The following is a 14,201-nucleotide window of genomic DNA, read 5'->3' as shown; positions in this document are numbered from 1 at the left end:
CTCAAATTCATGATAAATTTTATAAACTTCCAAAATTTTCCTCAGAGAAGTTAATTCTTGTTCATTTCTAAGGTGAGGACCTGTACCTGCTGGGCCTTTAGGTCATGACTCCATTTGGAAATAGACATGATTTGCTAACTCCTTCAAAGCTGATGACTAGGTTAAGTAGGAGTAGGGGCTTTATTTAGGGCACTGATCTTCACACCAGAATAACTGTATGTTGTAAAAGTACATGGGGCGTGCTGGTTTTGCATTTTCTAGATTCTAGAGATTTCTAGATTCTCACTTTCTCTCTCTAGCATTCCTAAAACTGGTATGCCAGAAAAATGTCCCTCTGTGGAATTCCCCTTTCTTTCCTTGACTTTCATATTAGCCCTTCTTGCACTTTATAAACAAAAAACATGCTGTTTAGACTTCCAGAATCTTTCTGTAGTGACTGTGGTGAACCTGAAGAGGTGTGGAAAGCTCCTTGGCAGCAAACACAGGACTAGTTCTACCTGCCTTATTTCAAAGCTGAGGGGACCTCAAGGCTGATGAGTAAGCAACAACAATAAGTCTCAAGCATAAAAGCGAATTGCATGAGGATAAAATTGGGTAGGAGTTGGAATGAAGGTGCAACTTCAAGGAGATTGAAAAGTGAATAATGTAAAGTTTACAACTTAAAAAGTGTACCTATGTATTTATGTGCATTTCCATGGACCATGGTGGGCATCTAATCATGGTGGTCATTATGGTTCATCAGATGTTCTGAGGAGGCAAGAGCAGTTTTCTTTTGAATTTAATGTTTATGATAGGCCAGCAATTTTAAATTCCGTAGCCACTTAAACTTTCAAAGACCAGTTTTGAAGTATGAGAAGAGGACATGGCCTTTTAAATTATTGGAGGGGACACCAGTAAAATGGTTTGTGAGAATCAATGAATTAGGCCTTCTTAGGTATAGTAAGCTCACAGCATGTCAGATGTTTCTTAATATTGAAAAGAGTTATGATCTTATAAAAGGAATTACAAGGCAATCTTTAGCTGATGAACTAGGACCTTTGGGAGATATCTTCGGCCAGTTTCTAATTGCTTCACTGGCTCATTGCCATAGTAGCTCTCTAGGACTTGGATTAGTCTTCTGGTTGATTGCAGGTGTTTTGCATACAGTAAATGCACCTGAAACTTACACTGGGTTCAGGTGAAGAGTGGTGGAACACGTAGGTACCGTAGGTACCGTTGGTAGCACCGAATCAACTGCCATTACAGTTTCCAGGGACGTCTGGGTGGCTCAGCGGTTAAGTGCCCGCATTGGCCCGGGGTGTGATCTTGGGGCCCCAGGATTGAGTCCCATATCGGGCTCCATGCATGGAGCCTGCTTCTCCCTCTGCCTGTCTCTCTGCCTCTCTCTTCTGTGTGTCTCTCATGAATAAATAGATAAGATCTATTTAAAAGGTCTCCATTTCCATTACCTGATATAAAAATAGGGTCGGGGTACCCAGGTGCCTCAGTTGGTTAAGCGTTTGTTTGTCTTTGGCTCAGGTCATGATCCTGGAGTCCTGGGATTGAGTCCCTGCATGGAGCTCCCTGCTCCCCCCCCCCCAAAGTTTTCTAAAAAGTTAGGATCACATACTCAAATAACATTTAGCAATGATTCATAATTTGAGATTTTTATTTTGATAGAGCATTATTTTTATCATGTTCAATATTTTTTTCCTCTCAAAGTTCTGTAAGCTTAAATTTTATATTTCATAAAATACTGAGTATAACTGGTTAAGATAGCATCCTTAACAGAAGTTATAAAATGATTTGCTTTTCTACTAATTTAATGTCCAGTAACCTTTAGTCAGGTTTGTTAGCGTGACTCCTAGTTATCAGCAAAATGAGGTCTTAAACTTTGCCAAGGAGCTGAAGGTTGATTGAACTCTCCCAAGGGCTCCCTGGTTTGTTAGGGAAGGCAGCTCACACAGCTACATACTTGCATATTTGTTATGTTCCTTGGAGATTGAAAGCTCTGTAGATACTTGGTATTATATTCTGAAGCCCCCAGACAGCCTGTGATAGGGAAGATATAAGGAATTAACAGATCTGAAAGTTATTATGTTGGGAAGTAGTCACAGTGATTTAGGGCAGATTGTCACCAATTAAAGACCCTTTTTGTTTAGTTGATGTGTCTCTGGGTATGCTATTTAGACTTAATTTTTTTTCCTATCACTATTCCTTTCAGTTGAGGGAGGGGGTGATGTTATAATTGGCAATCTTAATTATGCTGCACAAAGATACATTAGTGAGAATAGTTTTTTTGTGGTATGTTTTTTAATCCAATAGCTATTTTCTCCAGCTCTTCCCAATTACCAGGGAGGTTTTAACGAGATCATTTTAAAATGTGAGGATTTTTCTCCCTTGAGACTGTTAACCATTAGACTTTCCATAAAATGTGAAAACTCCCTTTTAGCTGTTCTCCTGTGTAGCTGCTGGCATCTTGGGCTTGAGAGGGTAAAGAAACACCTGGTTTTTTGTTTATTTGTTTTTTTACAATCACCTTTGTTTCCTTGCAAATACTTTAATTAGAATACATTCCAGTCTCAGGCACTTTAAAAAATGTGTCTTTATGAAAATAGTTGCTTCAAGATCTAGCCTGCCCATGTCCACTAACTCACTGTATAACCTTGAGTCCTTTTAATTTCTGGACTTTGGGTCCTCAGTTGTAATTGGGGGTGGGGATGGAAGTGGGGGAATTTGTACTTAGGTTATATGAAGTTCTGATATTATAAGCTGTAGTAATATAGGCCAATGTTAAGGCATTATTTTAAACAAGGGATGAAAAACTCCTCCACATTTCACTTCAGTGTGATGGGGAAGACTGGATATATTTTGAAATGGCACCAAAGTGGAGTCCTCTTATCAACCACCAAGGAGACAAAGTCAGGTCTGAGTATCCCTCTCCTAGAAAGCCAGCCAGGTTTAGTGCTAAAAATGCAAGCTTTGGTATCCAACCGAATCCAGGTCCAAATCCTATATTTATCACTTCTTAGCTTGCATACAATATCAGTGCAGGAGCTAGGGAAATGTATGTATTCACTCATATGTCAGTTTAACACTAGACCTGAATTCTGCAGGACAGTCCCAGATGCGGAAGTGAAATCATATCCCCTTGATCTGCTTTGCATATTAAACTTTTGTCTAATATTTCAATGGAACAAAGCATTCTGTGATGAAACAAAAAGAGCAAGAGGAAAATCCTGAAGTGCTTTGAAAGCAGCGATCAATTATGTGTTGTTTATCCTGTTAGTCACCACCTCTAAACACAATACCTAGTACTTTTATTGAATGAATTAATAAGTGAATCACAAATCCTTAAGAATTTGATGACTCAGCATTTTCCCAGGGAACTTGATTATGCTTTAGCATTCTGTAAACTTCTGACAAATGTGAACTCATTTATTATTCTAATCATGTAATTAACATTTAATATGCTATTGATTATCTTACACTTAAATAGTAAATTGAGCTTAATTTATGGCAGTCCTGAGAAGTACCCTATTATATTTTGAGTTATTTTATTCAGTGAACAAAATAACTGTATGAGTTTTTACTATCATTTGCTACTGTGGATAGCATCACAATATACCACTTATTAATGGTTATATATATATCACACATGTCCAGGCATATATAAATTTGTTTATATTTGTCTATATAATCAAAATTTATTAGTTTTGTTTCTGATTTTAATGGGTTAAAATGATATAATATCCATCAAGCTAATTTAAAATTTGTCATCATAAAAATTATAGATTAATTGATCCAGGGATATTATCAGTTAGCAGTTCGAATTTGGAACATAGTAGTGTAAAGGTGTGAACAGGTAAAAATCAATCCTGTGTTGAATACTAAGGGGAAGAATTTGAAGCCGTGGTATTTTTTTAATCAATAAAACCATTTTTGTATTATCCCTCCACTCTCGAATTATATCACTCACACACACAAACACACACAAAGTTATCCTATTTCTCCTCAGGGAAAGATGTATATGTATACTGTCTGTCCTCTTATACCTTCCTCTTATACTTTAAAAATGGTGTTTTCAAGGGTATCTTTTTGGCTTAGTCAGTGGAGCCTATGACTTTGATCCCAGGGTTGTGGGTTCAGGTCTCACATTAGAGATTACTTAAAAAAAATAAAATCTTAAAAAAAATAAAACAGTAGTAAATACAAATGACATGTCCGGTTACTCAAATCAGAAACCAGGATATCATTGTTGACATCTTTATTTCTGTCAACTTCAACCACTCAAGAGGTCATTTTGACTTTTACCTCCAGTATATACTTCTGTGCTCCCCTTTGCACCAAATCCAGAGTTACCATAATAGTATAAAACCATCATTTTTCCCTTAATCACTGCAATACTCTGCTAATTGGTCTCTCCACTTCCATTCTTATTTTCCTCTCCATTTCATTCACAGAGTAGCTATAATGAATATTTAAATATGATAATTCCATCATGAGACAGCTCTGCTTAAAAGCCATTGAAGTGCTTCCCATGGGAATTGAAATAAAAGCTGATGCTTTATCATGGCTGCTGTGTACAGCAAACCTGACCCCCATGTACCCTGCCAACCTCGTATTGCTCGCTGCCAAACTGCCCTACTACCCCAGGTCTCAGTCTTTTCAAGTTCATTTACTGTACCAAGATTTTTCTTCAACCTGTGTTATTTCTGCCTTCATTGCACTTCCCCAGCCTGAGTTTTACTCATTTTTTAGGCTTCACCTTAACTGTTATTTACTCACTGTTCTCTTACCTCCAATCTAAACGATATTCCTCATTAGTTTCTCACATGCCATCCTATCCTGTTCCTTCAAGGCATGAATTGCAATTACAGTTGCATATTTGTGTTGGTGTTTATTTGAATATTATCTGTTTATTCTCTAATATCTTGAGCACCATGAGTATAGGACTCCTGCCAATTTTTGTACTGTTTCATATAATGCCTAGCATTTCGTATATAATACCTATTGTAAACATTTACAGAATGCCTGCTATGTCTTGGGCATTGTTCTGGGCACTAGGTATATAGAGTGATAAAGACTATTCCCTGTTCTCTTGGAGCTGACATTTGAATACAAAGAGCCAGACAATGAATATATGAGCATATTCCCTTGATCAAGGACTCTCTCAGTGCTGGACACTAAACACAAAGTTGGAGTTTATCAAAGAAAGAACACATGCCTGTCTTGCCCCAATCAGGGTCCCATGGTTCAGATAGCCTCATTCTGTCTGTGTTTTTTTAACCCTGCCAAGCTATTCCTGAGTGTGACTTCGCTCTGGCACTTAGAGGCCTTCATCAATGGCATCCTTTGTCCTCCTTTGCATTTGTACTGGCAGCTGAGAAATTTGGCAATTCCTTGTGTAGTGACTAACAGTAATACCTCTTTGCAGATGTAATGCAGCATATAAATGGCAAATCCTGTACAAACACTAAATAATTAGTCTTCATAATAACTCTAAAAAGACAGAGTGTAAAACTCTCTGTTTTGTATGGAAATAACTGAGTCATTGTGAATATACCTATCAAAATCACAACACAGTGGAAGGATGTGATGTGTGTTGTGATTCTGAGATTCTTGACTTCTAGGTTTTTTTCAACTGCTAAAATAAACACATCTATAAATGATACCATGTAAGTGCTGTTTTACAAATGCCATATTTTCTTCATTCATAATTTAATTTATAGTTGAGTATAAAGTATGTAAAATGCAAACATCTAGTAAGCTAGAACCTATGAGTTTAGCAACGTGACTTATTTTGGCAGTAAATTTTTTTATGATACCCCCGATTCAAGTCTCCTGAATATTAGGTATTTAAATGTTCATCTGTATTGATGTATACCTTTCTCTAGAATACATTACTGATTCTAACTTCAATCTGGTGTGCTAAGCTTGCCTTCCCTTTGTCTTGATGACTTAATACCATAGTAATAAATGTTAGGGAATATCTTGTACTGTTGTTCATTCCTGAAGTGAAATGATTAAACCATGAGGCATGGACTGCAGATAGCCATGAGGGCTTTTCATAGAGAGAGTCATTATGGTGTGCATATTTCTGCAAAATAGGATTGTGGCTTAAGCTTGGACTCAACCTGAAAGTTATTCTGTTAAGCGACCAGGAATGGGGTGCCTTCATTGCTGCATTTGCTGCAACCCAGAAAACACAGAGGAATATAACTGTCTTTACATAAGCTTGTTCTTCCATGTTATATAAACAGATAAAGTACTTAATTTTTTTATTCCAGTAATAGCTTCTTCTGTTCACTATGTTCTGTATTCATTGTTAGTTAAAGTTGCATGGTGTTTGAAATCCATCCATACTATATAACTTCTTCAGAACATATAATTTGTTTTAAAAAAATGTACTGTTTAAAAAAAATGTACTATTTCTTAGGATACAGCATAAGAGGTTTGTGAAATCTTCAAAAACTCCAGTAGTTAAGAAAATAAGTGCTTTTACCAGCATATTTTCTTCCAGGATCTTAACCAAAGTATAATTTAAGTTTTAAAAATAAAGCTGTGTGCTATAAAAAAAACACAACTGGAAGATGACATAATTATTGAAGAGCAGTCATAGATATATTCAGTGCCAAATTTTAGAGTGAATATGTATCCTTTAGGAAACAGTTATGGCTAAATCCTGACTTTGTACAGAATATATGCTGGGGGCTTGCATCATTTAAAAAATCAAACTCCTTAGCTTTAGAAGATGATGGGATAAGGTGGATAATACCTCACAGGATATTATTTTACAGGTTATCATTTTAGTTTTCCTCTTCGACGGGTTATTTTTCTATAAATTTGTCCTTCTTATTGGAATGTTTTTAAAAGTTTGGAATTATTCTTTTAAGAAATGTTAAAGTGTTTTGGGGCACCTGCCTGGCCCAGTCGCAGGAGCACACAACTCTTGATCTCAGGGTTGTGAGTTCAAGTTCCACATTGGATGTAGAATTTACTTAATTTTTTTTTTAAATAATAAGAAATGTTAAAGAGTCTTGAACACATTTGAACCTCAGATAACATTTTGTTCTTCTGGGTGATGCTGTGAGCTTACTAAGGAGGAACGCAAGTAGTTACAAAAGCCTTCATGATGTAGTTTGTTATCTAGCTCCTAAAACATAGATCTTAATATAAAATAACTTGCAGTGAAACTCTATTTTGTTGCCATTTTCTGACAAGGTGAAGATTAATGTTGTCTCTTGACAGACATCAGCATTTACACAAACTTCACTGTAAGAAAAATACCAAAGTTGTAGTATAAGTGCCAGACACCAAGTAGGTGTTCAGTATATATATGTTAAATGGAAGAATGATACCTATTTTGACATTAGATAACACTTACTTATTTCAGCATGTAGGTGGGCATTTAGATAGAGGACTAGAAGTATCATAAAAGGGAGTAATTTGTTATCTGCTCAAAATTAAAGATTAGGTAGGCGATAGGTAATTTTTAAAGCAATTAAGGTGGATAAATATAACAAGCATGCTGTGACTAAACATCTATATAGTTCTTGTCTTTGATAATACCCTTCCTTTTTTATTTTCCTCTGATATACCCTAATTTTCAAGGAATTTATTGATATATTAATTTATTTTCCCAGTTGACAGTTTACTACTATTTGCTGCAGGGTTTACTTGACAAAGTAGTATTTTAAGTAGAAAAGAAAATCCTAGAACTGCATATTATTGTCTTCTCTTTTTTTCCAAGATATCTACTTCTAATTAACATGCTTATATTTAATTAAAACACTTATTGTACAGCTCTTTTAGTCATTTTGTTGTTGAAATAAAAGCAAATTACTGAGAAGAGTTAGCACAACATACTAATCTGAATGATGAGTTCTAATTCTCAACATACCACTGAAATTTTGAAGTGGCGTCTTCCAAACATGGAAAAATCTGAGAAAACACAAAAATGCAGGAAATATTCAGAGTCAGTTGACTGTCAGAAGAGAAATTTCTCATTCAACTTCTGTCCCAATAGAAAGAGGCTGAAATAGTAATTGTATCATAATATTTATGTAGTTAGAATTGGGAACATTGTGTTCAGATATGACCAGATAGGTGGGCAAATTGATAGAGAAAAGGTCTTGGTGGATGAAGAGATCTGTGTTCTAGCACTGCTGCTAAATCTTTATAGATTACTTATTCTTAAAAGGAAACAAAAAATCCACATTGTCCTAGCCTTATTATAGGCCCTAAGTAAGTGGGTAGTTGGTGTGGCTCCTTACATAGCAAATGTTCAATAAATGCTGGCTATTGCTAGCATTGTTTCATTGCTCACATTATCATTGTTACTATTTATGTGACATGCTTCTCTCCTCTCTGATGAGCCTTAGATTATTTAATTTCTAAAAGAAAGAGTTTGGATCACCCATCTCTCAGACTCCTAACTGCACCAGGATTCTGTGATTCATGAAGCAGAAGGCATTGTAGTTCACAGATGTTCACCACATGATTAGGGAACCAAATTAATTTGAGGAGCACTTGAGCCTTACCAAAATTGGTTAGTCATGAGACTGCAGTACACGATGAACAATCACTGTCAGGCCTTCTGCAATAACGGGGTGGATTTGTTGGAAATATAATTGATGAGATAGGTAAATGACATTTGATAGTAAAATGTTGGCATGTTCAAAAAAAAAAAAAGCACTGCCTTGAAAATGGGGTATCTTTGTTTCCTTCTCGTCTCTTCCTAACAAATAACACAAGCTAGTGACTAAGTTTCCTGGGACTCAGTTGCCTCTCTTTAGGGGATGGATTAAATATTGTCAAAGACCAGTGCCTATTCTATAATTTTATGTCTTACTCAGTTCTAAAATTTCCCCCGGGGTCTTAGATGAGTATTATAAATATTAAACTGTCCATAATACTTGAAACAGTTTCTACTTAACATTTTTTTTCTGTTGCCCTCTTTCCTCAACATTACTCAAATAGATTGCAAAGTCAATGCTAAATTTTAGAATCTTTTTCTGAAAACATATTTATCTATTTTGAGAATCATATTGAAATTGTATACTTTTCAGAAAGACCAATGATTGTATAGTTTTGTTTTGATTTAAAAGATATCTCTTAGTCAACTATATTTTTAGACAAAAAAAAAATAGTTCAAAGGAGATTCAAGATTCAGTGATTCAATGAAGCTTATAAGTTTTTGGTGGGGTTTTATTCCCCCTAATTTAACAGAATGAAAAAGAGTGAAAAGCAGTTGAGTCAAATTCTGTGTCCCAACCTGTGAACATAAAACATTATATACATGGGGAAGAAATGTAATATTAGGATAAACAGTGGTTTCTTTAATAACTTTTAGGTGATATCTACTTGGATACATTATCTCTCTATATAACATATATATGTAATATATATGTAATTCATTCTTTTTCAAATCCATATATAATCTTCTTTTCAAAAATTAGTTCCAGACTTTAGAATTTCATACTATTCATACTATCAAAAGTATGCATTTAGATTAATAACAATGTTAGAGAAGGAAAGATTTTTTTTTAAGAAAAATGAACTGTGTTTGAGAATACTTATGGATACCATTGGCAGAAAAATCTGCCAAAATGCTGCCAATCATTTGAACTCAATTTTTAATTACTTAAATATGGACATAAATTAAGCAAATTGGATTTTAACTAAAAGTGCATACCATTTTATAATATGACATGTAATTTTTCCCCCAAAAGGAAGTGTTCAAGACGAGTACAAGGAAGAAAGTTGCTTTTATAGAAGAGAGAAAAAAAGTCTTCAATTCATAACTCTGCAGGGCTGCCTGTAGCCATAGGCAATACTAGGGTTTTATTCTTTACAGCTGCAAAAGTAATTGCATGAGCATTATCTAAGCAACAATCTTTAGTGGATTACATTTTGTTAGCTTTTCATTCTATACTGTAAAAACCCAAAAAACATAGAAAATGAAAAAAAAAAAACCAACCTTGATTTATCTGACTTAGACCTTTGATATTTCTGAAAGACATTTTATTTATTCATTGGTTTATTTGAGATATGATCTCAATTTGTAAATAAGATATAATGTTACTAAGTTTGTTTTAAGCTCACAAGTAGAAAAAATTGTACAAATGGTTTATTTTTACTTGAAAAGTATTGTCCTTTTGCGTGTTTCAAGGGTGTTAAAACTTCAGAGGTGTTATCTTAGATTAATAATGTAATCCAGTAAAGGTTCATTCTACCTTACCTTCGTTAAGGTCCATTCATTTGCTTTTTCTATAAACCTTATGTTTTATTTGTAGTACATTCTTAATACCTAATCATAACGTAAGTTTATAAAAACAAGTCTTCAAACCCTGTTGTTTTATGTTGTGGTAACAGTAAGTGGAGTTTTCAGTTCAACAAGGTTTACTTTTGTGTGCGTGTATTTTATTAATAAATATTGTACAGTATTAAAGTTAGAATTATAACAATGTGGTGTAATTGATTTTTCTTTTTCCTTTTACCATTCTTGCCTTAAGAGGACTACATCTTCCCTTTGAAGTCTTATTTTCCAAGTGTTAACATAGTCATGTTGTGCCCAAATTGTCTCAATATGCAGATAAAAAAACAATTTTGTTTGAGTGGTTGTTAAAACTTACCCAGATGTGTACACATACTTAGCTGGAGTAGAAGAAAGAAAAGTAGACAATTAAAAGAGAAAAATACAGAATTTTGTAAGCCTGTACATTTGTTTGAGGTTTTGAAACCAAAATATAAGCGTGGCTTTTGAAATAATAGTTTGAGGATAAGTTTTTTACAGTGTAGTACTTCATCCATGGAAATATTTCTAAATGTCATTGGAATGGAAGGACACCATTCCGGTACAAAATTGTACCAAACTCTGAGTTCAGTGGATTTCAAATGATAAGTAACATTTATCACTTCAAATCTATGCACTTAACATATCAATGAACATTCTAAGTACCATCTAAAATTAGATTATGGAAATTGTTTGCATTAATTATGCACTGGGAGAAAATGGAGTGGGAGAAAGATAATGTTTTTAGGTTTTGTGTTGAAGTATGTATCTCCATGTCTGCTTTGTAAATGTGGAAAGGGAGACTATGTTCCAGTAAACAGTGTAGCTGTGATTTAAGACTGATGCCAAAGATTTCATGATTTCTTGATGTTTACAAGAAACAGAGGGCAATTTTTCTGTATGAGCCATTTTTGAAATACAAATCTGGCTAATTTTCCACATTTTATTCCAATAGTTACAAAGTGAATGATACTACTTGTTTTATAGTATGTTAATATCCAGTTGAGATCACTGTAATAAACTTTTCCTCCTCTAAAATACAAAGTTAATAACATAAATACTATTGATAATATCTCTCACTCTGATGAGGTTTGAGGATTCAAATAATATTTATCATACAATAACTAAAAACACGGAATATAGAAGATGCAAAGTGACATGGTCGGTAGCAGTGCTCTTTTCATCCTTGGCTCCTTCTCACATTTGCTTCACTCAGTGATAAGGGAATAAGACAGTATTTTGAACGTAGTCATTTTGCAAATATGTCTAATGTTTCTATAATAAGCATTTTTAAATTGTAATGATTATATTCTTTTATACACTAATATTAAATATCTTTAAAATAACTCTCAAATGAGTGCACATGTGGAAGTCTTTTTTGGTTTGTATGTGTATGTAATTCACTTACTAATAGAAAGCATCATCCCAATGTGTCATATAAGTAAAAGGAGGTTTCAGTTTTATTCTTTAGCACATGGATGGCAAACTATGGGCAGGAGGCAGAGAAGAAATACCAAACACTAATCGTGAGAGCATGAAATAGCAAAATACACTTGTCCACTGACCATCGAGAATATCAAATTATCCCTGTTGTGTATGCTTAAGGCCAGACATCTTTATTAAGTTGCATATGTCTCTAAGTAGATATAGATTCTCCAAGATATACTGAGATGGGTATTACTAATAGTTTATTATAATAAATGTCTTTTTTGCTGGAGTTCAGAGATAAGGGCTATATATTTAACAATTGAGTATAATGATTTAATCTTGTTCCTCCAGTACTACGGGATGACTTCAGACAAAATCCTTCTGATGTCATGGTGGCAGTGGGGGAACCTGCTGTGATGGAATGCCAACCCCCACGAGGCCATCCTGAACCCACCATTTCGTGGAAGAAAGATGGCTCTCCACTTGATGATAAAGATGAAAGAATAACTGTGAGTATTCAATTCAGTAGTGGGGAGTATAGATCTAACTATCTTCACCAAAGAAAAGAGAGAAAGGTGTGAAGTGTTTTTTTTTTTATAAAGGGTTGCAATTATCTCCCATTTTCACTTCTTTTAGAATAAACATACTTCCATTTTCCCTGTGTTGACATGAAAATGAGTGTGGAAAATGTATATTACTTAGTTTGGATATTAGTAAGAGAAAACTATAACTTCTACTTTAATGTCTTAGACTTAACACTTTTACGTATGATTTAGTTGTTATTATAATTCAAGGCATATCACATCTCCATATGCTACAGTAAAAATTGTTAAAAATTTGGTAATATAGTATGTTTCAGAAGGCCTCCTAAGTCACTTCAGGTTTGTTGTTGTTTTTTTTTTAATCTCTTTCTCCTTTTCAAATAGCTTGTGTATTCTGTAGAATTTATTATTTTTTTCTGAAAACTAAAATCTCATTCTGAGTGATGGGTAATAATGGATTTATCTCATTCCAAATAAAACCCTGTGACTAGATTATTAGATTTCAAATTCCTGCTATGATACAAGTAGAGAAGTCCACTCTCTGGACTAACAATGCATTTTCTTCTTGACATCAGTGAGTCTATATGACTTCTTTGCTTTTTCTTGGCTTTCTTCTATCTTGCAAGGTATTTACTAAAGTAGCAAAATAACTGAACTCTCATTGATTCTGTGGTTGTACAGGACTGCCCTTTACCAGCTTCTTTGTTTTGCACATATGCTCTGTCCTTTACAAATTCATTGGCCAAGATTTAGAGATACTCAGGAGAATGTGTTTAAGGAAGAGTCACAGCTAAACATGTAGAAGAACAAAGTTATAACCAGACTATATAACTTTAATAAATGTTTGCTCTGTTTCTGAACAACCTGTTAGCAAATTAGCATCAGGATTAAATAGTGAAAAAGAAAATTGAGAAGGTTATGGAAGACAGATTTTAGGGACCTTGAAGAAAAATACCAAGCATTTTCCCTGCAGTGATCTGAATTACAATGAGTCTTTCAAAGGATTTTTAGAATCCTAGCAGTTGAGGTAAGAATAACCCAGCTTATATTTTTAGGAGGTGCGGGAAAGTCACATGGCAAAGTGAACTATGTGGGAAACACTGGTTTGGGGAGGTGAAGTCAAGAGCAAGCACAGGGGCATAGAGACTATGGGAACAAATGCTTCTTTTATTGGTGATGACAGATTCCTTCTAGATTTATGTACAATTAAGATAATATCTTTGCCTTAAAAACATTTTAAGTCACCTAATGACCACTATCTGTAATTTCCATTTCCCTGCCTGAATGACTCAAACACATTGAAACCATTATTACACATTTTCTCCTTCAGATCTTTCCTGATTAATTACCTATGTATGTTTAATACAAATTAATGCTAAGCTTCTCAGCATTGGAGATGTAGCGTTAAGCAGAAATCCGTGAGTGCCCTTCTGAAATTTATACTCTGTGAGTGAGTATACAGATAAAACCTCTGATATGCTGAACTATAATCAGTCCTATAGAAAATACTAAAGAGGTAGACAGATTAATTAAGGTGGGGGTAGGGTTTCAGTTTTAAACAGGAAGACCAGAGAATGCTTCTCATAAAGACCTGAAAACATTAAAGGAGAAGAATACACAAGTATCTAGAAAAGTAGGCAGGCAAAAACAATAAGTTTAAAGACCCTAAACATGGGGCCTACCAAACACATTTTTTTTTCACATTTTTTTTTTTAAAGAGCAAAGTGGTCAGTGAGGGTTGAGCAGAGGGGAGATTGGTAGGAGATAATATTGGAGGAACAAGTAGCCAGACTGTAGGACCTTATAGATCTTGTAAATAGTTTGGCTTTTCCCCTTGAGTGAAGTGGAAAGCATCAGAGTTTTCTCAGCAGAATCCTCTGCTGTCTTGAGAACACACTGAAGGATTATAATGATTAAACTAAGACACTAGTTGGGAGCTTTTGCAATAATCTAGG

The 14,201-nt window shown here is 34.5% G+C and overlaps 1 protein-coding gene across 22 annotated transcripts in view; it reads left to right on the top strand.

Annotated features, from left to right (window-relative positions):
• ROBO1 (roundabout guidance receptor 1) overlaps nt 1–14,201 on the top strand; it is a 1,128,624-nt gene that overhangs the window by 972,525 nt on the left and 141,898 nt on the right. For all 22 annotated transcript variants that reach the window (XM_072738096.1, XM_072738103.1, XM_072738098.1 and 19 more), the window contains one exon: nt 12,056–12,213. In XM_072738096.1, coding sequence (XP_072594197.1) covers nt 12,056–12,213 — 158 coding nt within the window. The remainder of the gene's footprint in view (nt 1–12,055; nt 12,214–14,201) is intronic.

Source organism: Vulpes vulpes, chromosome 15 (assembly GCF_048418805.1).
Source record: "Vulpes vulpes isolate BD-2025 chromosome 15, VulVul3, whole genome shotgun sequence".
In the NCBI taxonomy this organism is placed as follows: domain Eukaryota; kingdom Metazoa; phylum Chordata; class Mammalia; order Carnivora; family Canidae; genus Vulpes; species Vulpes vulpes.
This window is presented reverse-complemented; position numbering and strand designations above follow the sequence as displayed.